Below are 26223 nucleotides of genomic sequence, written 5' to 3' on the forward strand. Positions count from 1 at the left end.
TATGAGAATATCGACTTCAGCTCAATATGAAATAAACAGAGCTTCTCAACGACCTAGCATTTGCAGTTTTATTTACAGGGTTTGTATGGTCCTTAAGAGTTCTTAAAAATCCTTAGGCTCTTTGGAATCGGTTTTTGGTCCTTAAAAGTCCTTAATTTCGGCCAAAATCGGCAGAAGGTTTTTAATTTTAATCATCTGAAATTTCTGTTTTCAAGACTGACATTTTGAGTGTGAACTAGAGCATTGATTCACTGACATATATGGTTATCTTTTCAATGAATGAATGGGTTCATGGGTTCAGTGGAGGAATGGGCTCGTTTGTTCCTAATTCTAATATAAATGGTGGGCTACTCGAGTTTCTAAGCAAGAAGTGGAACATAGGCATTTTGAAATTATTTCATTTTTCTAATGAAGAGCTCTTAAAAAACATTTCGCTTTTGGGGATGTCAATTCTTTTATTAAACGGTTCTAAATTTGGTGACTTATGAACATTTTGACAATTTTAAGATCTGTTTTTATAGAACATTTTTTATTCCGAGATCTGGGAATTTTTTGACAATTTTTTCATAAAACATTGTAACATTGATAAATTTCATTAAAATAATTGTACTATATTGGAATTATATTTGAAAAATAACAAAATAAAACACTTTTAATTTTTGCTGTCATATTATAAAGTTCCTTTTTGGCAACTTATTGTACAATAATTTGAATCTGAAAAATAAACAAGGTATAATGCTATAAAGCACAATTTATGAAACAGTTCTTAGCAAAAGCAGAATCAGCTATGTAATTAATTAAATATGTCTTCTTTTTAATTTTTTCATGGTAAGAGTTTTTCCCATGTAATTTTACATCTAAAGAATTGTCGGATATGATTTCTTTGAAGGAAAGTGCTAGAGGTGTAGACAAAGCCTTTAAAAACTTGCTCGATGATTTGAAAGTACCACTTTTTAAATTAGTCTCAATAACAACGAATGGCACAGCTGCAGTCATAGGTAGCATAAATGGATTTATAACCCTAAATGTCAAAAGCAAGATGAATTCCCTGCCTTTTTAAGCTATCACTGCAAAATTCATCAGCAAGTGTTAGCTAGCAAGAGAGTAAACACGAAAGAGGTAATGGAAATAGCATTTAAAATTGTTAATTCAATTCGAGAAAGTTCCCTCAAGCGGTGTCCCTGCCAACTGCAGCTGGATGAAAGCCAACCTTAATTATTACTACATAACCAATGTCAGATGGCTAAGCAGAGGTAAATTTTTGCAGCAATTTCGTGATTTATTGCTTGAAATTGTAGATTTTCTTCATGAACAAGATGGAAACTGTGAACATTTAAATGATGAAACTTGGCTTAATGACTTAGCATTTCTTACTGACTTTACTTCTATATTAAATCATTTAAATTTAGAATTACAAGGTAAAAATAAAATGGTAATTGATATGATCAGCTGCATAGATGCATATAAAACAAAATTTATTTTGCTAATAGAAGATATGTAACAAAATAGTCTGAATCATTTTCCAACTATGGGAGATAACCTACAAAAACATGAAAATATTAATTATAAGATCGACAAACATGTCGCACAAATCCAAAAAAGTAATTCAAAGTTTGGAGATAAGATTCCAGGATTTTAAAAAATTAAAGAAAGTGGGGAATTCATATCTTTTTTCTTTTAAAAAAGATTTAAATGTGAAACGCATTAGCCAAAAGATTTCAGGCATATTTCATATGGATCAAAAATCATTAGAAAATTAGTAATTCTACAAACTGATTTAATCTGACAAGCCCGATTATTTGAAGAAAATTTTTTGAAAGATGTCAACCGAGAAAAATATTCCAGTATCACCAAATGTAGCGAATATATCTATTCTTGTTTCGGATATATATCTATTCTTGTTTCGGATCTAGCAACTATATCTATTCTTGTTTCGGATCTTCTATGCGAATCGGCATTTTCATACTTGAAACTAACCAAGACTAAACAACGTTCTGTCCTGACTGATTCCCATACTGAAGACTCATTATTATTATCTTTGTCAGGATATACACCTAATTATGGTTACTTGGTTAGAGACATGCAAACTCAGTCTCTCCATTGATATTAAGGCAAGAAATTAAATTCTAAATCTGTCTTTATCTATACCTACTTTGAATTAATAAATATTGTCAGTAATTATTCACGTTATTTTTTTTCCCTTTGACATGAGTTTTTGGGATCTTTAAATAATTATTATTGTTGTTGTTTTAAGTAGGTAGATAAACCTTATATCTATATTTCAGCATGAGGTATGCTCAGCGAGCTATTGATAAACTAGCAAAAAGTAAGCCATGTTATTCTTTCATGATAAATTCTCCTGGCCCCAAAAAATGCAAAAAGTGAAATATTGAAATCAAATTATCAACCATACTGTGCATTTTTATAACAACGTTTTCATATTATGAACAAATAGTACAACAACTTATACATGGCAGTAGATAAAAAAAAATAGTGTTTTAAGTAGTAAAAATTTATCTTGAAAAACTGCAGGAAAATCGAATTTTTTAGGTACCGCATGTACGGAATGCTACTATTAAAAGTTGGGTGTGGAAATTTATTTTCTTCGTGAACCTGTATCTCGAAAACTTAATAAGTGATTTAAAAAATAAGAAGTAGTTTTGAACATATATTTTTATATATCTACCCATACCTCGCTGGAATAGACCTTATACTAAAACACAGTGTATAAACATTGTATATAGTTAACATCCCTCTCGCCCTTAGACTACACTTATGATAACAAGTCAATCACATCACACTTTTAAGATAAAATGTATCTCTTATGTACAAAAAAGTTGGCCACCCCTGACCTAGACTATCGTATAAACAAAGAAACATATGATAAGAGATTACACTCTTTACGGAAACGAAATGTACGTGTCGAAAGTGTGCAGTTAAATTCTAGATATGTTGTTTAATTATATATTTATATGTAAATGTAGTATGTAGATTGTGCAATGCATTTATTTGCTAACAATTTTTATTTTTAGTGCATTTTTCTAAAGAATTTAAATACTTGTTACATAATAACAGGACTCAGCTAGGGTAAATAATATCTTGGAAGGAAATTTAACGGGAAAAAAATAACATGAAAGACAATGTTACTTAAACCTGAATGAATTAATATGTGTTATTTTCTGCCTTGATAAATAGTTTATGTGGGTTTTGCAGTAATTAAGTCTTTTAATTAAGTTTTGTTTAATTAGGTTTTCGTTACATTGTATGGAATGCGACCATTTAATGTAACAGGAAGTGCAGATAAGTGAGCAACTGTAATTATTTCATAAAAAAATTATCATTATGCGAATTTATTGCACACGGTATTGTTATTATGCAGTGTTATTATGCATGGTGTTCAAAAAAAAAAAAAAAAAAAGTCCCTGAAAAAATTATCTTGGAAAAAATGTTCCAGTAAACATGTTTCCAGAAAAATTAAATGTTTCTAGAAAATGTATAACTATTTTCTTATTTTCTCAAAACTTATAGCAAATTATTTAGTATCATATCATAAATATCACTGCAAGTTTATATAACTTTTAAAATTAATTAACATTATTTAGCTTTCACATAAGAAAGTTGCCGTACATTTAATGTAAACTTTTAAAATTAATTAACATTATTTAGCCTTCACATAAGAAAGTTGCCGTACATTTAACGAAATCTGTTATACAGATGTACTAAATATGAAATAATCTACAAAAGAGATTTAAATTTAATAGAATTAATCATGCGATTGTGTTATGTGGATAATCAGATATAAATTTAAACTAGCTTTTTGAAACATTGTGCAAGATGTATATCAATGTAAAGTTTACGTCGATTATTTTTTTAACCATTCATAGTAAAGGCCAGTTGGTAACGCCGTGCATGCAGTTTCAAGGCCGTAGATACTAGTTATATCATCATTTATTCTTTAAGGTGCTATATACAATTCTAAATTTTAATTTAGAATTATGCGGTCCTGTTATTATGTAGATTTAATCGTACAGGAACAGACATTGTGAACACAAGAGACATAAAGAAAGACAGTCATGTGGGCATTTGTTGAGCAATCAGGAAGCAAAGGGGAATTGATGAAAAATTTTGGAAAGCGGAACTGGAAGAAAAAACCACAGTACTTTTAAAGCATTATACCAACTTCATTTATTTGTAAAGCATTTATATTTTTTTCACTTTGTATTTATATTATTCCCATTATTTACATAAACTAAAGTTTTATTCCTTAAATACATTAAATCGTAAAACCAAATTTTATAATTTTTGTGTTTAACGATCAGACGCCATATTATTAAAGTTATTTTGACAGATTAAAACATGTTTTGGGAAAATCTCTATATTTCTCTTATTACTCTGAATAAGTATTTAATAATAAAAAAATAAAAAAGGAAAAAAAAATGCGTATTTCACAGCTCTGAAAATACACTGCTTAAAATTTATATAATTTAAAAAATTATTTAATTTTGGAAAATCCTGTTCCACAGACTCTAACTGTTTTCCATCCTCAACGACGTTTTTATCATATGTATAATCAGGAAGTTTTGCCTCCTTTAATCAAACTACAAGGATATGTAATTTTATTGGAAAAAGATTAAAATGTTGTATTATTCATTATTCGTAATGTTGAAGTTTAGCTAAAAAAGAAAGAAAAAGAAAAATATCAATTCAATCTATATTTTTAATATAATTCATTGATGAAATTATATATTAATTAAATAAAACCATATGTATGAGTACATATATGCAAAAGAGGCAAAGAGCCTCTTTAATCTGGCCTTCCTTGTCACAAAAACAAACAAGGAAGGGTGATCTAAACACTTCTGGTAAACTCTAAACTAAAATTTACTAGATTCTCTTTTTAAAATGCATGGTAGCTATAAAACATACAAATACTACTAAGTTAAGAAATTCTATTTCTGTCTGTACATGAAGCATCATCAGTAATGATCGAAATTTTCAGCTGTCTTTATTTAACCAAATAGCCTTCGGCGTCCAGAGGGGACAGACCCATTCTCACGGTTGCCGACTAACGGGACTAACTATTGCGATTCTCCCCAATAGTATAATTAGCTATAATTCATCCCTCAACCCTGAGTCCAGTCGCTTAGCTTGTTTTTCAACTCAATACTCAGAACTAAGAGCTTCAAGCGCTAGTTTCATGAAAAGTTCCTAATTTCTTTCGTCTTGCATACAGATTGCTACAGTTTCCAGCCAAACCCTGATTCTCACTTCTCTTTTGAAACAAATATATACTACTGTTAATGAAGGAAAAAATTTCATTTTATGAATAAAATAACTGAATATAAAATGTAAAACTAAATCATTTATTAAAAAATGACCTTTTGTAAAAAAACTCATAAATCGATATTCTGAAAATTATAAGTGTGGTGAAATACAGCATTTAATTCTCTCCCTTAACCCTTTCAGTCCCAATGAGTTATATAAGAAAAACCTGAAAACTATATAAAGGAAATTTGATTATTATATATAAAGATTTTATTTCGTTAAATTTTATCTTTAATTAAAAATTTATGAAAAAAATTAGTTGCTTCAAAGTTGCTAGGCAAAGAATTCCGAGGACAAAGAATCGCCACAAAATATAATCTCACTCAGGAATACTAATTTTAATTCGCTACAGATTTCTGGTGCGCATAAATTAAGATATTCTGAAAATTAAAAAACACCAAAGAAAAACATTAAAAATTGTCTTAGGTTGTGTTGGTCACTGTAAGTTCAATAAGTAACTACAAAATTTTCGAATAAAATGTATATGAAAAATTAAAGGATATTTTTAAAGTGTGAATAAGAAATGTCTAAATCTAAAAGTAAATGTAAGCAATCCAATTTAAAGCGACTTCTCAAAATTCCGTATCTTTTTATTCTTGTGTGGATGTGGTAACTTGCGTAATGATTAAAACCTATGTTTGTTGTTCTCAAAAACACTGTCCGTCTTAGAGAGATAGTCACCAAGAAGGCTCACTGCAAAAGTATACATTATTTCTAAAAAAAAACTCCCCCCCCCCCCGTCAAAAAAATAAAGCTGCAGGAAGATTTTCCTAAAGCATAATGTGCATATGAAAAAGTTCTTGAGAATGTACTCCACAAACTCATTCCGCCCCTTAAGCGATAGCCGTACTGTGCTTTGGCATAATCTAATAAATCCAAATCCTACTGAAATATTATATAGCTGACTTCCGTTATAACTAACAAATCAACATGCAAGTAACTGACTGCACGCTGTGCATGAAAATTTTAATCCCACTTTAAGAATAAACTGAAACAAAACAAGAAATAATTTTCACTATATGAGTATTAGATTAAACAAAAGTGAAAAAAATAATTTAATAATTAACTTAGTAATTTTTTTATAGATAAGGTCATGCTCTGACCTTCCTTTTTCTAATTTTTTTTTAGATTATATTTTTCATGAAAAATTACCAGTAAAAACTTTATAAAAAGTGATTTATTAATGACCTTTGTTAGTCAACTATGTCGGTTTAAAATTGTATTAAGTGTGCTATAAGTTGCATTAATATTCTATGCTCAAGTTTCCTTCTTACTTTTTCCGCAAACATTTATTAGTTAATTAAAAATATGAAAGTAAAAATTATCCTTTTTTCCATCTTGCACTCACAAATCATTATGGAAATATCCATTTACAGTTATTAAAGCCTGAGAAAATCATTTCTGTGATGATTTGTAGATACTTTACTTTTAACCACGATATTTTAGACGATGATGTTTTTAAACTGCGAAGTTTTTTAATCGCTGAATTTTCGACGACGATGTTTTTTACCATGATGTTTTAGAACTGAGATGTTTTCTACCACGATGTTTTGTATGTAGCACGACGTTTTCGCCTTGCGTTGTTTTCTCCGTGACGTTTTTCATCCACGATGTTATTGGCGGACACCTCTGAATGGATTGCACAAGTAAATAGTAAAAGTTAATGTTAATTGTTGCTCTCTTTGGAGAAAAATGGTCCAGCATAGTCCAATCCAGTTACAGCGAATGGTAGTGACTGAAGAATTCGATCTGGAGGAAGTGGAGCGACATCTTGAACTCCAGGTTGAACACTATATCTTTTGTAAATCACGCATATGCTTAACAAGGATTTAAGCTGTTGTTTGCCTTTGAAAACCCAAAATTTTTCACACAGGTGTGTCAGAGTGGTGTCTATTCCGGAATGAAATACCTCTTCATGTGCGTTGAAAATTAACAGATTGACGTATCGACACTGACAGCAGTATCCATGGATGCTTGGCAGATTCCAGGCAGTCTGCAAATTGTATTCTGCCTTTTAACTGTAAATGTCTATATTTGTCAAGCTCAAGGTTTAGCAATTAAATGTTGGATCCTTTGTCAATTGACTTTCCTAGAGATAAATTGAGGATTTTCTTTTTGAATTATTGAAATTAAGTGCTTCCAGTGAAAGTTGTTCTGCATTCGTTATTTCAAAAACGGTTAGTGGTTCACAAAGTTTTCTGGACCTGTTGTTAGAATTGTTGATAAACCTATATATCCACGTTATTATTTGGTATACCTTACTTAATTTGCTAAACTGATTTAAATCGAGCAATGAATTAGAACTTTGCTTAGTGTTCATGTTGTTGCTTGCAGGACATTAAGAGCATTTCTCTTTTCTACAGATATCTCTTCCTCATTTACCTCCATGTTTGGTCTGTTAGGCCAAAAATTTTCAGGCTGGACAAGCCAACTCGATCCATTTTGCCATAACGGACTGGAGATGATGATCTCAGCTAGTTCCCCTCGAGATAGTAGTTCTGCTGGGTTATCCTTTTCACTTCAGTGGTTCCACTGGGTTAGCATTGCAAATTGCCTGGATTTCTGCTATGCAGTTGCCAACAAATGGCTTCTAGACACTTGGTGATTTCCTTATCCAATGCAGCATTATTTGGGAGTCACTCCAAAAGATAATATTGTTGCATAATATAGGCAAGATATGTTTTAAATATTTAGCTAAGCGAGCAGCTTTAACAGCTCCCATTAGCTTACATCTAGGGAGGGTTAAAGATTTGAGGGGAGGTATTCTGCTTTTTGCCATTATGAAACTGGTTTTAATTTCCTTATTTTCATCAGCGTATCTAAAATATGTCACTGCTCCAAAAGCTCTGGGTGTCGCATCACAAAAAACATGAACATTCAGCTGCGTGTAATTAATGTTGTGAAAGAATTTTCTAGGGAAATCGGGTTTTTAAACATTTCATTTCCGCATACTAGTTCATCCACCATTTTTTTAATATCAGTGGGAAGTTCAGCATCCCACTCTAAACCCAGTTCAGGTTAAGATCATGTCTTGTAACATGATCTTAACCTGAACTCTAAATGGTTGCAAATATTCGGTACAGTCTTTTTGTGTCATCTTCACCAGTTCCAATTGACTCCTGTACTGGTTTCATGTTTAGCTTTATTATATCATTGCTAGGATCCTAAGTCATACCCCAAAACTTTGTTTCTTTATTGAAATTATCTTCCCTTTTAATATTTGACCTCATCCGTAATGCATCCATCTATGAAGTTCATTTCATTTTTCTCAAATTCATACCAGCATCTTGAAAATATTTACGGGATCTACAGGCAATCGGTATGCATCTTCTACAGCTTTACCTCCATAAGTTAAGTCAACAATGTAAATAGACCAATTAAGCATTTTAAAACTCTTGGGATGGTCCCCTCTATACCCTTTAATGTGATATTTTATTGTAACAGCCAACAGAAGAGGACTAACTGCTGCCCTGAACAGGACCCGGCACATGTGCATAATATTATATACTTGGTCATCATTCCCAAATTAAAGAAATCTTAAGTAATCCCCATTGTCTTCTGCAATGCCAATCATTAAAAATGCCTTTTCTATATCCCCACAAAATGCTATTTCAGGTTCATGAAACCTCTGGATCATGTCAAGGACTTTCGGATTCATATTTGAGCTGGTTTCTAGACATTCATTTAAGGATTCGAATTTTCTGTCCTTTGAAGAAGCATAAAAAATTACATGGACACTAATAGTCTCAGAATCGCATATTACAGTACAGTGTGGGATATAATACTGTGGAAGTTTGATTTCATTATTATATTGCATTCTTCGACTATTTTTTCCCTTAACTGCTCTTCAATAATTTTCTTATATTCTTGCAATATTTTTGGAGTTTTCTGTAATTTTTGTTTTAAAAATTTAAACCCCCTTTTTGTGATATCAAAATCATTAACTAGTTCTTCCATAGTAGATTTCTACATAAGTTTACATTCGTATCGTCTGTTTTTAAACCGTCTGTCTCTTTCAAAATGGCTGATTAGGTCATTATCAGTTTGATTAAATTCATTTTGGCCTTCATTTATTTCCATTGAATCAAGCTGAAAAAACACACTTAAATCATGGCACTAAGGCATTCCCTACCTTACTGCTAAGTGCTTCAAATCGTTACCTTCCTTTCATTTTTTTTTTTTTTTTTTTTTTTTTTTTTTTTTTTTTTTTTTCCCATTTATCACTAACCGCCATCCAAAAATGGAATTTACAGCTTGGAGATGTTTATTTCTGCATTTTTGACTTGTAAGCACTATATCCCAGAATCGGCTGGTGCCAATTAATATTCCCACATGTTGGAAATCTCCATTGTTGTTTACACTTAGATCCGGTGAATGTAAACCTAAGCGCATGATTTTTTTTTTAGTATGGTATGTCTGGGAGTCTTTATGGGAGAAGCTGATTATCATGTTAGTTACTATGCTTTTAATTTATTCTTTAGATTTCTATCTCTTAATTCAATTATGACCACAGTATAATTCTCAATTATTGGTTTTTTACTTCCAAACGAAAAAACCAACAACTTTTCATTTCAGATGGGTTCTAATTTTGAAGATCTTTCTAAGCTATCTTTGATAAGCGATCTTTTGCTACCTTGATCAAGAAGAATATGAACAACTTTAGTTTCGTTGCAAGCCAAGTCAGTACATGTTTGTCATAAAGTATTTTTCGAAACAGAAATATTACAGTGAGAAACAAAAGTGTTAGTATTAACATTTCAAACTATAAGTTCCTTTTTCAAACTTATGGTAATTGATTCATTAGCTGGGTTGTTAATTTTTGAACTGTTGTTCATTTACCTTTTGCAAGTTCCAATGCTACCATTTTTTTTAATGCCATACAACAGAAATACATCCAAGGATCAAAAATAAATACGAAATGCGAGCCTACCTTTTATTTCCTTGCAGCATGGTTTAATAATCCAAATGTTATGGTCTAATATTCCCGGATGTTCCATCAGCCATGCACCATTATGAAATACTAATCCATACTTTTAACTATCATTGTCAATTTAATTATTTTTGATTTTATGTAATAGGTAATAAAAGGCTTTGTCTAAAACACAACAACAACAAATTTATTTACAAGTTGCTGATATAGAGTATAATCTTCTTTTGCCGCTAATTGTTGATAGCAGGGACTCCGTTACAAAACATGCTAACTTATAGTTAAATGCTTCTCATTACAGTTCAAATTCTAATCCTACCTTGAAGAAACAGTCAAGGTACAGCACCCTCTATAGGTGTTTTGCAACACCATGAGTAGGTTACTGACATCACCTATCTGGAAACGTTTGTGGTATTGATTGGCAGTTTTGTTCCAGCGATAACATACTTGTGTTGTTCAGAGGATTTTCATACAGATGTAATCAGATTATAAAATGAGTTTTTTTTTTTTTTTTTTTTTTTTTTTTTTTTTTTTTTTTTTTTTCCATGTGGTCTACGGAGAGCATGCCATATATTATTTTTAAATATGATGTCACTGGAAAGTAGTGAGAAAAAGACCACAGCATTGCATGTGTGAAATAAGAGTAAAAAAGGACTTGCATAATTTTATTAAACTGAAGAGGGGGAAATGATTGCCTACCTTTTCATATTTTTTCTAGAGCAGATTCTGCTTTTCTAGAAATCAAATATATTCATTATCCTAGCCACTATTAAGCACTTTTAATTGAAAAATCTGTGAAGTTAATAAAAATGAGTAGTTTGAATTTTTCTGTCATATATAAACATTTGATTGAGTCTTCCTAGGGGGGGATGGCTAATTGAAAGCATTAAGTTCAAGATTTGATACTAGTTAAGAGAAGGTGAGCAAGAATATTTTTCTTTGTTTTTTAATCCCTCATTATTTCACATATTGATTCTTGTTTTTGTTGAATGCTACAAAAACGAGAATTTCAGTCATAATCCAGCATACTGTTTAACAAATCATACTAATAAAATTGCACATTCTTAAAATTGTCTCTTCAGAACGAGCACTGTTGTAGTATGTTGATTACATGTCACAAATTTTCTGCCTGAAGTTTTTTTTACAATGCAATAGCCATCATTCTGTGACTGTTTTGACAATATTTCCAGATTTAAAACAAATATATCAATACAGATTAGCATCTAACGAATTTCGCTGAATTATATTAACTGACTATTCACTTGCATAAGATTTGAAATAGTATGATTTCATTACTGCTTTGTTGCACTGGCAGTTGGTCACATGTATCAAATTCAAGTGCGATTTTTCTGTATAAATCTTTTTATTCCAATTGTTTAATTTCATCTATTTCAAGCAAAACTCATCTTTTCTCGCACAATATGATGGGTACTTTTTCTGATGGATGTTGTGTTATTCACTGATTTGTTTTAAGTCTTTAACTTTCTTCTGAGTCCCCCCCCTTTGTTTGGCACTGTTTGTGTAAATGTTAAAAGACAAATCTTTGAAGTTTCTGTCCTGGCTCTTTTATCCATGCTAGTACAAATGTTTTCCACTTATTTACTAGGGCAAAGTTATCATAATAGTTATAAGTAATATTTTTCTAAAATAATAAATCTGATATTTATGTCATTGACATATGTGCTAAGTAATGTGAGCATTTAGCGTATGGGAAACTCATCCTTTAGATAGCATAAAATTATTATGAATAAAAAACTTGATTAAAATGTATTCAAATTTTTCAACAAACTTGCAAATATTGCCATTAACCCTTTGATGTGCATGATATTATTTTTATAATGTTTTATCTAAAAAACTCTATAAATCGAATATTATGATCCTAGAAACAAATTGTACATGAATTGATGAAAAATCTGCTCTTGCCCATAAATCTGTGGATGGTGGTTGCATTGTCAAACCAGGACACATCTAGGACTTTGAAACTTGTAAAAGTTGCAAGGGAAAAAACTTACCTTTTTCCTTGCACGTTTCCAATGAATGGCGGAATTTGCAAATTTAAAAAATTTTATTTAAGAATTGCAGTATATGTAAATTTTTTACATTATTTTACAAAGTAAATCTTCAGGGAAAAAAAATAACATTTATGTAATTTTTCTATAGCAGTGAAACATGAGAACGTACGTAATAAGGACATTTGGATTAATGGATTAAAAAAACTCAATAAAGTAAGGTTAAAAAACTCAATGTTTTTCTTTAATGTCAAAGAACGAAGTTTTTTTGTAAAAACTGTTCAAAGTATGTCTTCTTATTTTGGTACATGCATAGACCAAAATTGCACATTTTGTACATTTATCTTGTTCTATAAGGTTTCTCCCTTGTGCTACAAAATGCACGTTACCGGGATGTGCATTTTAATAGCATATATCCGGTGTTTAGTGTCTTCTTGTCTGGCAGATGAAGTTTGTGGGTTTTTTTTTTTTTTTTTATATTAATAACAGGGGTGTTGGTCTTTTTGGCTTTGGTATGGATCCTTCATGTCCCATTCGTATTTATGTTATATTTAAACCACACAAAATAATTAATAAAATCACAATACTAGCATAGAAAACAAGCATGTTGAGCTTAAAGAAAACTCTCTGGAAATTAAAAACATTTACAGTGGACAGATGCATGTATTGTGTAGTAATAAAATAAGTCTGTGGTTTCAGGGTGCGACTACTGAGCCTCTAGAGCACTGTTACACAGTGCCTTAGTGGCTCAATGGTTACCCTGAAACCACAAAGCAAATGCCATAAAATGTACACAGGTTGGTTCTATATGGAGTTTAATTATTACTATATTTTTATTGTTTATGATAGAAATGATCATGTGCTTTTCTGTTATTTAGAGGTAAAAGTCAAGTAATCAATCAGCTTTCACTAAAAAAATTTCAGAAAGAATGGGAGAATTTTAATATTAGTGGTTTCAGGGCAGGACCATCGTGCATCAAGAGGGTTAACTCCTGTAAGAATTGTTAGTGCGGAGAGTATTTTTCAAAACTAAAATCAAGTTATTTAAGCGCAACAATGAATCAAAATAGATGGAATACCTATCTATTACTTAGCCTCACTTCTAACTGAAAATGGTAATGCTTGCTAAGAAGTTGGAATGCAGGACAACTTTTTCTGAATATATCATGTAGACATACAACTTCCTGTTTTTTAATACATGTAATTTGTATCCAGATGCTAATATTTTTTTTTTTATTTATTTGCTTTTCAGTATAAGCAGTATTTGTTTATTTTGAATCTTCAAAATCCTGTGTATCCTCATTTCTAGTGTTGAGCTTTGTTCTTCATGTTCTTTGAATTACAATATTTGTTTCAAGTCTTATGGTATTTATCTAATTCCAAAACATTATGCAGTACAAAGACTGGTGATTTTTGAAATTCCCATGTTTAAGATCATGAGTCTAAATCATGTTAAGATGACATGTCAACATTGGGTCTTATTGTTTAGGTCAGCTAGAAACATGCTAGCCTGCCTCCCCACAGGGCTAGAGCAAGTGCAATTGGTGTGGCTGTAAAAAGTTTTGACTTTTGAGGAGAACCAGGCAGCAGAAACTATGAATGGCTAAATTTTTGGAATTTAGAAGAGATATTGGGTGGTAGAATTAAGGGGTGGAGACATTTTTGGTACTTAGAGAAGAACTGGGGAGCAGAATTTGGGACCCACATAGATTTTGTCACGCAAGAAAATGTTTAGAACTGACTTTCCCCTACCCCACAACTGCTCAAAGCTAAGGGTGTAATCCTGACCAGTATTAGTGCATTGTTATTGGCCACAGTACCACTTCCCTTGCCAGCAAGTATTTAAAAATGACATGCATAAATCTCAGTCTGGAGAAAAATTGTATTTATAGCACACTTGTCTCTTTTTATTATATTCGTAAATTATATTCTTCATTCCTAGATTTTGTAAAGTTTTTTTTTTATTATTATTATTTTATCTATGTGTTGATTTATTTAGCTGGTGGTCCCAAGTTCCGAATATTAGATCATTCTGGATTTTGAACTTTCTACTGTATAACTTTGATTGGGATGGTGACAAAGTAGCATTTCCCTAAAGACAGTATCTTTCCGTACATAAAAAATAATTAGCTCCTATATTTCGTTTATATTTCTGTAATGCAAAACTTTTTTCTTTAGTTTAAAAATTCAGAACTGGAAAGTTGAGATCATGTATACCAGGGATGTCAAACTCATAGGTACACTTGGGCCAAACAAACAAGGTTTAACTTTAGGCGGGCCGCAAAAAAAAAAAAAAAAAAAAAAAAATCAATATTCATAGAAACATAGATTTATTTCGAATAATACAATAATAAACATATATATATATTTATATAGAAAAGAACAAGGAAAATTTAATGTTTACGTCCTGATATTTGACATCTCTTCTCTGCTATTCGGGAGAAATTTTGTTTGCAGTGATAACTTTCAACGCTGACCCAAGGTGAGCATCATTATTACGGTTTCTAATAGCAGACTTATTACCTTTCATAACTGAAAATAACTGCTTGCACCGATAAGTGCTACCAAACATGGAAATAATTTCATATGCGAATTTTCGAGTATTTTTAAACCTGGCTGGTAAATATTTGTAAAATTCAGGCATGCCCACTTCAATGAATTTTACTTTCAAATTTGAGTTGCATTGAATCTCGATCACTTCCATTTGCATATGGCTGGGTACTGAGTCAATACTTATTGAGAAAGTCGAAGAAAACAAAAAAAAAAAAAAAAATTGTCTTCGAGGGAACTAAACTCATTAAACCTCTTTTCAAATTCAGTTGTTAAATTTGCAATTTTTTCTGCATATTTTTGATACGAACAAGTATCATCTAAACTTGATTTGTTCATGCTGCACGTAGGGAAGTGCGTCAAATCTTCATTTTTAAGTTGTTTTTCCCAAAGAACTAGTTGACATTTGAATGCTTTAATTATGTCAAACATGTTCGTAATGATATGATCTTTTCCTTGTAACGATAAATTTAAATCGGTTAAGTGTTTGGTTATATCAACCAAGAAAGATAAATCTTGTATCCATATTGGATCGTAAAACAAACTTACGTCTTGATTTTTCGTTTTTAAAAACTGACATATTTCTTCTTTCAAATCCCATAATTGTTTGAGAATCTTGGAGCAAGATAACCAACGTACCTCAGTATAGTAGGACAAACCCGAATATTCACCATCTAACTCACGTAAGAAAGCAGTGAATTGACGCTGATTTAAACCTCGAGATCTTATAAAATTTATAACTTTTTTTATATATAACAAAACATTCTCCATATTTATTACTTTCATGCATAGTTCTTGATGTATAATACAATGCATATGATGAGTGTTTGAACCGTGAATTTCACTAAGTTTTTTTCTTAGTAATGCTACAAAGCCCTTGTTTTTCCCGGTCATTGATGGAGCGCCATCTGTAGCTACAGAATTTAATTTTGGCAAAGGTAGATTGTATTTCTGCAGAAGTCCAAAAACACAAGTAAATATATCTTCTCCTGTGGTAGTACCAGGCATCGGTATTAGCTCCAGTAATTCCTCAAAAATGTTAAAATTCTTCTCACAAGAACGAAGAAACACTGCTAATTGAGCTTTGCCACTAATGTCCGTGTTCTCGTCACAGGCAGTGGAGAAACTTTCGAAACTAGATGATTTTGCTTTGATCTGATCACTTAAATTCGCGGCTAAATCAGTAACTCTTTCTGCAACTGTATTTCGAAACAATGAAATTGATTGAAAAGCCTTCACATTTCCAGGACAAACAATTTCTCCAGCTTTCATTAGGCATTCCTTGATGAAATCACCGTCCGTAAAAGACTTCGAATGTTTAGCTATCAACTCGGACAAGACGTAGATTGCATGTACCCCCGCTTCACTTTCTTGCAATACTTTACTAAACATGGACTGTTGCTTTTTCACTCCTAACTTGAGCTCTTTCAACTTTTCTTCTCTCATTAATCCTTCGTAATTGTTATATTTCGATTTGTGTTGTTCGTGATGACGTTTAATATTATATAACTTTGGTACATTAATAGTATTAATGCATATCAAGCAGATTATTTTATCTTTTATTTCACAGCAAAAATATTCTAATTCCCATTTTACTTGGAATGTTCTATGTTCGTCAGCGATTTTTCGTTTAATTTTACTATCACTTGGTTTTGATATAGACATACAAAATACAAAGGGATGGAATAAACATGGTTAACGTTAAAAAGTTAACAAAAATTTATTCCTTCCACAAGAGATAAATCAAAATGCTGAAATATTTCTTCAAAAATATTCTAACAATATCACAAAATTCAAACGTTTAGCAAAAATCAATTCAAAACAGAGAAACTAATTCTATCTCACAGCGAAATCGCTACAAATCAATCACAGCATTAAGTAAACAAACAGTTCGCTAGAACTACAGCTACTACTGAGATGAGTTGTTTGTTCTCGGCTTTTATAAGCTTTATAATTAATTTCTCGAATATACTGGAAACATCTATAAATATCTGGATTTTTGTGGATGGCAACAGCAATTACAAGATATTTATTTATTAGGTATTAAATGCACGCGCTGTTCTATTTTTAACCTTCCAACGCAGCTGTCTTTTCAAAAATCGTCTGCGTTGCTAAGGCAACATGAAGCAAATCTAATTACAATTCTAAATTAAAAAAACTTAACTACATAAATAACTATGAAATCTGTAACAATATGAATTAAGTAATAATTAATAATAAAGCAAAGTGCATGCACATGCATGCACCAATATATCGTACAAAACTATGATTGGAAAACTGAGACCATGAGTTCGGCCACATTCGGCTATCCGGGGATGCATACAAGTTCTGAGTGCACGTGTCCCCTAAAAGCCGAAGGTAGCTGAACGCAAGCTACTCACATGCATTTGTAATTTAAGTAGTGTGTGTGTCAGCTCGCTGTGAGTAATCTAACAACACTGAATAAATTATCGTTAATTACTTAGCAGTAAACATTTCATTTTTTTCTTTGTCGATATGTTATTTTATCATTATATATTATTATTTGCCTATATATTGGCCGGGCCGCAAAAATATTTCTTGTGGGCCGCGAGTTTGACATCCTTGATGTATACAATAAAAAAAAATAGTGTATGAATGTTGTGTTTTTAATTTCAAGTGTACCTCTGCACGGAACTTCAAGCTGCAAAGATATTAGCCCAGAAGAAACCAAAGAAAAAGGACCCAACTATGCAAATTGAGCTGGTAATTATATTTTTAATCATTTTTGAAGACTTGTTTATTTACATAATTTTTAGCTGTAACAAAACTATTTAATGGGAGTATAAATTTAAAAGGTTTGTTGCATTATTAAATATTCTAAATGGATAATTTAGAGAAAAAAATAATTGCAACAAAAATGCTTTTAATGTATGTTTGCGTGAACACTGGTGTTAAAAAAGTACTAAATTGCTAATAAAAACTTTTGGAAACTGAAGCTGGAAATCATTTGTAATGAAGATTTTAAATCCTGAAATCTAGTGCATTTTGAAACAAGCTGCTTATGTCATGATTAATGCAAAGAAAGTATCTTTTGTTGAAAAAGTATAGTATCAAAGAAAGTGTAGTTGATGCTTTTCATTTGTTATCTGTGCTAAGAATTTTGGATTTAAGTCAGTATTGTTTTCCACTTTTAATTTTAGGTATGCTGTTACTTTCATCCTGTGATAACTAATTCTACAGTCATAAAGTTATGCTGTTTGACATTTGAAAAACAACAATTATTTGAACTAATCAAAAATGAAACTTATCAGTCAATGCAGTAGTGAAATTCAGTGCAACAACTGTGCTCCCGGATGTGATGTAGCTCAGTAGTGTTCACTTCCTTTTGTAGTTAAATTAATCACTCGTAAAATGGTTATAAAAGACAAACATTTATTTAAAGATAAATCTTAATAACCTACACGTAACGTATTCGTAAACTTACATAACATAACAAACGTACTTACTGCATCGTACCATTAAACATTTCAAGCGTCCATCATCTCAATGTATATCTTTTTTTTTTTTTTAAATAGAATGTCATCCAGAAATTAGCTGTTGCCATTTTCTCAATAGATAGTTTATCTAATAACAATTAAATAATTTACAATCGTGCTTACATTCGACCATCCTGACTTTTCAATTGTCCTCAATTGAACCAAACTTGTCATACATTAAAAAGACAAATAAACAACAATAAAAATATAATAATAGGTAGGAAAAAAGGAAAAATAATTTTTAAATTCTATAAGTCCTATACAAAGTCTCTATAATGCAATGGTTTGCGCACTGTTCGCTTGGGCCTTTTAAGTTCATCATCGTCTTCATCATTATCGTCATTGTCATCATCATCATTTGCTTATGCATTTTTCCAAGATTTTAATTGACTTACATGAGCAGTTGATGCATAAAAGCAACCATCACAGGCTTCTTCTAGTTGTGATATTCTATAAGTGTCGCCCAGAAGTACTTCTGTCGCAACCATTGGACCACGATACTTAGGTTGAGTTTTGGTTGGTTCTCCTGGTGTAGATTTTGAATTTCTTTTAACTACTACTATTTCTCCTTGCTCAAATGATAGAGATCCCGATTTCTTCTTGTCATAATAAGTTTTCATTTTTCCTTGTTCTCTAACAATCTTTTCTCTAGCTTCTTTTTGTAGTTTTTCCGGTTCCTTCCAAACTTCTGCTTCTTCATCAGCAAGTAATCTCAAAACTCCATCTTGAAATCGTGGTACATATCCATGAAGTATTTCAAATGGTGTTTTCCCAATAATTTTATTGATTGTGTTATTCAAGTTTCTCTCATCTTCTTTAATTCTTTTGCCCCAATCCTTTTGATCTTTACTTTTCATTGATGTTACTATCATTGATAAAATTGTTCTGTTCGATCTCTTGACCATACCATTCCTTTGTGGGTGGGAGGTTGAATTTAATGTATGAAGAATTCCCTTTTCCTTGAAAAAATTTTGAAATTCCTTTGAAGTAAAACAAGAACCTCGATCTGATATTATACAATCTGGTAATCCAAATTCTTGTATGAAACTCATCAATGATTTCAGTACGTTCTTCGAAGATGTGTTTTTCACAGCATACAATCGAACGAATCTCATCATATTATCAATGACGACTAACAATTCCTTGTTTTCCTTGTTTCTTTTAGAACTTGTGATGAAAGGTCCAAGATGATCAATGTGTATTGTTGCAAAAGGTCTGTGGCCTGGGGGTATAGGATGCATAAGACCCTGTCTTTTTCCACCGGGAACTTTGTTGATGAGGCATTCGAAACACATTGATATATGTCGACGAACATATCTCTTCATAGCAAAAAACCAATACAGTTCTTTGATTTTTGAGACAGTCCTATCAACAGCAAAATGTCCCATAAGGTCATGAAACTTCACAGCTATGCTTTTTCTCATGCTTTTAGGTACGATGTATAATAACTTCTTCTTTTCTCCATCCTCCACAATACGGAACAGTCTATTCCTTTTCAAAATATAATTCTCCACATTTTGATTTTCTTCTTTGGTTCTCTCAGTTGAGTCTTTCTTCAAAATTGTTATTAATTCTCTTAACTTTTCATCTGCATGCTGTATCATAAGAATTTGTTTGTCTAAATTTAAGGTCAGACAAACTTCTAAATTATCTTCTATCAAAGAATGCATGGTGTCTGATGAATTAATAACAGGAGCTCTACTGATTGCATCACCATGAGACATTTTAATTCCTGGTTTGTGACGTATTTCAAAATTATATTCTTGAATAAGGATACTCCAACGAGCAATTTGGGGATTGCTAGATTTCTTTGCATTCATGTAAACTAATGCTTGACGGTCGGTAACTACCGTAAATTCAATTCCGAGTAAGAATTGTCGAAGTCTATCTAGAGTCCAGACAATTGCCATTAGCTCAAGTTTACTCGAGTGATAATTCTTTTCAGCTTCCGTTGTCTTTTCGCTCACGCAGTAGACAAGATACTATTTGCCGTCACTTCCGAGTTGAAGTAACATGCCAGCAATACCCTCTGAGCATGCATCAGTATGGACTTCCGTTTGAACTTTAGGGTTGTACAAAGCTAAAATTGGTTGATTCGTCAGTTCATTTTTCAGCATTGTAAAAGAATTCCGCTGACTTTCTTCCCATCTGAATGTTTGATTTTTCTTAGTTAGTTGAGTCAATGATCCAGCTTTAATGGCATAATTTGGAATAAACCTTCTAAAAAAACTTGTTAAACCAAGAAATCGTCGAACTTCATGAAAGTTTTTAGGTTCTGGGAATTTTGATATTACTTCAACTTTTCTTGATCCCGGCTTTATTCCATTTTTATTGATTATAAAGCCCAAATATTCTATTTCTTGTTTGGCAAATTCACATTTTGGTAACTTCAGGGTTTGTTTAGCTGTACATAGTGCTTCGAATACTTTAATTAATTTCTGAATCATTTCTTCCCAAGTCCTTGCTGGAACAAGTATATCATCAAGGTAGCACAACACTTCTTTATTACATAATGAGGATAATGCATGATACATCAATCGTTGAAATTCCGCAGGAGCATTAGTCAAGCCAAAAATCATTTTTTCAAATTGTCCACTTTCATCCGGTGTTACGAAAGCAGTTTTCAATTTTGCACTTTCAGTTAATGGAATCTGTAAATATCCGTGTGCTAAATCTAGCATTGTAAACAGACTACACTCATGCAATTGTTCTAATAAATCATCTGTTTTAGGCAGGGGAAATTTATCCTTTATAGTTTGACGTCTTTATAGTTTGAGACGTCTGTAATCAACAACTAATCTGTATTCACCGGTCTTTTTCTTTACCAGTATAACAGGACTAGCATACGGGGATCGCGTTTCTGTTACAATTCCATTTTCTTTCCATTCTTGAACTATTTCTTTGATCGCAGCTCTTTCAGAGGCATTTGTTCTATAGGGCTTCATACAAACTGGCTTTGAACCTTCGATTTCTTTAATGTCCATTTTTAGCAGATCTGTGCACCCTAGTTTTGAAATATTTAGTGCAAAGCAATCTCTGTATTCATTCAGAAGACACAATAACTCTTGTTGGTGATCAACGTCGAGATCCGAGCCAATTTTAACTTGGCTTAAACTTATAGGAACTTTTATGTTGTTAATATTTTCCATTTTTGCTAAGTTCTAGCTCAATTCAGAAATTTCAGTATTTAAACATAGTTCAACTTCTTCTGCTCTCCCAATGCATTGATCTTTTTGGAGCCTAACACTTCTATCGCCAACGTTAATCACTGGTATACAAGTTTCGCCATTTTTAATTTCTAATAAACAGCTTGTACCTTCGGAAGGATTTTCTATCATAATTAATCCATTATCTACAGAATCTGTTTGAGAACTGACAAGACTGTTCGTATTTTTCTCTAATTCATTTTCCTCAAGATCTTTAAGGCAGACTCGATTTATTTTTTCATCAATTTAGAGGTTACTAAATAGTTCATCTTCCCTATACCCGAAGTGAAATCTTTTTCCTATTCTGACATGAGCGATGTGAGGTAGATCAAGCCATGTCCGTCCGATGATTAGATGAACTGGCTGTGCATTATCAGGTACAAGGTATATATTTATGCCTTGGCCTTTTACATTATCGGCTTTAATCATTCCTATAGAGGTCACTGCAGGCACCCTTTGATTTCCAAAACCATACAATTCATTCATAGCAGGTGCTGGTTTCACTTTAAGTTTCTGAGCAACTGAAGTCCTTAAGAGACAACAAGAACTCCCCGTATCAATTAGAGCCTGTACTACTTCAGAATTATTCAGTTTTGCTTTCTTCAAATATGAATTGCTCTTTTCTAAATTTTCATCAACTTGCTCAACAGAATAATTTTTTTTCATTTGAATGATTATTTTCAGCTTTAGTAACACAGTTTTTAGCTTTATGACCTGTTTTATTACATTTTTGGCATGTTACTACTGGTTTGGGCAGCGGACAGTCCCTTGAGATATGTCCAAAATTATTACAGCTGAAGCATTTTGGTTCACCTTTTTCATTATGTGTGATACCGTAGAGTTTTTTCTTTTCGTTGATTGCAGCAACTGGGCCATCTTTAAAGTAGTTTCGTTTGTCATAAGACCCATCTTTATGCGGTTGTTTATTGTTGAAAGTTGACTTCAAGGTATCATAATCATCTAGTTTTTCAACTAAATCAATTGGTGAAATCATTTTATTGACATATGGTCAGAGTTGACCATATGTCAATAAAATGATCTTTTACTTCTGAAGACACTTTACGTTTTATCTGATCCGCTACAATAAGGTCGCTAATTTTCTCAAAAGTATCTACTTTTAATTCCGCTTATCCATTCATTAAAAAAATTTCTTATCTCATACGCAAAATTCTTCCATGTGTTTCCTACACTCTTATTGTGCGTAAAAAATTTTTGGCGAAATTTTTCAGGTGTCATCTTGTACCGTTTTAATAAGATCCTTTTATCTTCTTTATAATCATTTGCAATCTCATCGGTTTCTCTGGCGATAAACTGAGCAATATCATACGGCAATAAGCCAAACAAATGAGTAACCCATGTATTTTCTGGTATTTCAACTTGTTTAGCCAAACGTTCAAACATGATTAAATATAAACTGATGTCATTCTCGTCAGGTTTAAATTTTTGCATCAAACGATGAAGCTCTAACTTTAGATTCATGTGCGTACCACTAGCATTTTCATTGGGGCCAGAATTTGTAGATCTACTTTCTGCTTCAATACGTAGTTTTTGCAGTTCAAATTCCATTTCATACTTTCATTTTCGTTCCTCATATTCTTCTTTTTGCCTACATTCTTTATCTTGACGTTTTCGTTCTTCAATTTTTTCTTTTCACGTACGTTCTCCAATTTCTTCTTTTTGCCTACGTTCTTCATCTTGACGTTTTCGTTCTTCAATTTCTTCTTTTTCTTTTCTTTCATTTATTATAATGTTTAACCATTCTTTGGCGCATTCTTCATCGTACTCTTTGCTAGCCAAAATTATCTTTTTCAAATTGCTCATTTTATGACTCTCATTTACCGTACAATTCATTCATAGCAATTCTTCAGCTAATATTCTTAAATCGCATTTCTTTGCCTTACTGAAAATAGACATTTTCGTACTCAATAAAATGCAAATTGTATATATATATGCTATTATTATTAACTGCCAATTAGATAACTAAGTAGAACACAGTTATTGGTATTTTATAAGTTTGACATTCTAAATGTATTTCAAAATTTAAAGAAATGGAAAAAAAAAAAATAAACTCTCTTTACAAAATGATAAAAAAATAACAAAATTAAATTCTATAATAAATATGTTACATCAATTAATGCACATACCTTGAAATTCAAATTCTTTTCAATTTATTTATGTATAGCAAATTCTTGTAGCTTTAGGCTTAGGTTTCAGAATAATCCCACTTCTGATTTATGTTAACTTCCTCTTGTAGTTAAATTAATCACTCGTAAAATGGTTGTAAAAGACAAACATTTATTTAAAGATAAATCTTAATAACCTACACGTAACGTATTCGTAAACGTACATAACATAACAAACGTACTTACTGCATCGTACCATTAAACATTTCAAGCGTACATCATCTCAATGTATATCTTTTTTTTTTTTTTTTTTTTATATATAAATAGAACGACATCCAGAAATTAGCTGTTGCCATTTTCTCTAATAACAATTAAATAATTTACAATTGTGCTTACAGTAGAAATATCCAATATATTTATGATGAAAACTTATATGTGTGTGTAATGTGTGGAAAAACATTGCAATAGGGAAAAAACTGCATGAAAAGCAAAATGTAACGAAAAAAGATCTTATTATCATCATCATTGTAAAGAGCAGGCATTGTGTAAAAGGAATTTGCTGTTTGAATTCATATTGTACATTAAATTACTAAATTTTAATTTAGTTAGCAAACAGTGACTTTTGGTAAACTGAATCCATTTAGCTGTGGGTTATTATTATTGCTTCTTAAATAAATTCTAAAATGAAGTGTTAAAATTAAATGTGGCCGACTGAAAATTAAGCAAACAAACCTACTGTAATTTAGCATAAATTTAGAATAAGATTTGATGAATTTCAAGACACATATCCAATCCTCCTTTTTCAGGGGACAAAAAAAGTTGTGCCCAAAATAGCAAGGCGTGTGTCTGAATAATGTATTTCAGATGGATTTAGATGTGGCTCATCTTTGCATTGCTTAGAACTCATTTAGTGACATAAGTTGATTGCAGTGATCCTTGACATATAAAAAGAGAAATTAAGCTTACAATAAAGTTTTGAAGATTTATTTTGTTAAAAATTAAATTATTTGAAACTAAAAGTAAAAATTGTTAATGCTTGTGATAATATATACATGAAATGGCTAACTTGCAATAATATATACATTATGAAAAGTAATTTATTAAGATCTCATGACAGAAGTTTGGAAATGACTTGTATTTATTTAAAAATATAGAAGAGTCATGAGTAAATGTTTCTCCATGTGATGATGCATATTAAAAAATCATTTTAATGTTATAATATTGTGAAATGACATCCTACAAAATCTGCATATTGGATGTAGTTTACTTTTGTGTAACACTTTTTTTGTTAAACTTAGTAAGATTTTTTAGTTTTTATTAACATCTGAAATCTGCAGTATGTTTTCAAAATTCTCCCCTTTGGTCCTAAATGATTCTCTTCATTCCCAAATGATTCAAGTTAAATCATCCCTGCTCAAGATAAATCGTTGCCAGTAATGCAGCATAAAACTTTGTTTTATCTCCAGTTATAGCTCAGTACTGCTGATCAGTGTGTGAGTCGAACATTTTACACAAATATTAAGCACTTTGTGATAAAATTTGTATACTTTTCAATGCTAGTGAGTTTTATTTGAATTGATAACTGTAGTGTCTTTATTAAAGTGGCCCTAATGCTATATAACCCTTTGCTGTAAATTTTTTTTTTGACTTGTATGTCCATCCATGTTCCATCAAAAATAAAATCCTGCAGATGATAAGATTCTTTAACAGTGTACAAATTGCAAAATTGCAGTCAAATGGATGTGTTTTTGATTCCTTCTCCCCCCCACCTTATTTGTTTAAACAATAATGACTTGGTTTGCTTACATGAGTGAAATTTTTTTTTAGTGTTATTTAAAAAGAAACAATAAAACTTCTGAAATATTCAGTCAATAGAATTTAAAATGACTCTTATTCCTCTTAATTTACATGTCAAGTATATGAATGTGTGCAGAATATTCCCTATTACATAAAAAAATAGTCAATGTCTCATATGTGTATGCTCAATAGAAATAACTTTTGATTGGATTTCATAATGACCTGGTTTTCATCTGCAAGGGAATCAGTTATAAAACCTTCTTGTTGTTCATTTATCATTGGTCAAGTGGATTCACTGAACTAGTACTGAGCACTAATATTTCATTTTTGCTTTTGTTCTCAGTGCACTGTCTGCCTGCATTTGATTTTCATGATTTTTTAAAAGTGCACTGTGTCTACAGGCTTATTTCTCATGGTTATTATTCTTTGAAGGCATCATTATATTGGCAAAATACATGAGGGCAATCAAGATCACAGTCCTCTATAGAAAATTTGGATATGCAATTCCGTTTAGTTTCATTCCCTTAAAAAACGAGATGTGGATTACATAATGCATAGTTAAAAATTGAGTTTTTCCAAGCAGATTTTTCTTTTTTTAGTAGGAATTAATAGAATACTAAATGCATTTCAACAGTTTCAATGCATTTTATATACTTATAATCCAGAATTTTTTTTTTTTTTCCCTGTATGTCCAAGTTATGAATGGTTGAGCTAAGTTTGCAATGGAATGTGATCTTTGCTGCTGTACATCATTTGTCTTGATTTAAGTTGTTAATTTTATTAAATGGT

At 31.4% G+C, this 26223-nt stretch overlaps 1 protein-coding gene across 4 annotated transcripts in view; it reads left to right on the forward strand.

Annotated features, from left to right (window-relative positions):
• The window catches only part of LOC118195126 (protein FAM98A-like), an 87263-nt gene that overhangs the window by 31189 nt on the left and 29851 nt on the right, over positions 1-26223 (forward strand). For all 4 annotated transcript variants that reach the window (XM_085807792.1, XM_085807791.1, XM_085807789.1 and 1 more), the window contains one exon: positions 17450-17535. In XM_085807792.1, the coding sequence (XP_085663918.1) occupies positions 17450-17535 (86 nt within the window). The remainder of the gene's footprint in view (positions 1-17449; positions 17536-26223) is intronic.

Source organism: Stegodyphus dumicola, chromosome X1 (genome assembly GCF_044657685.1).
Source record: "Stegodyphus dumicola isolate Sdum_Otavi_A_Nest chromosome X1, ASM4465768v1".
NCBI classification, from domain to species: domain Eukaryota; kingdom Metazoa; phylum Arthropoda; class Arachnida; order Araneae; family Eresidae; genus Stegodyphus; species Stegodyphus dumicola.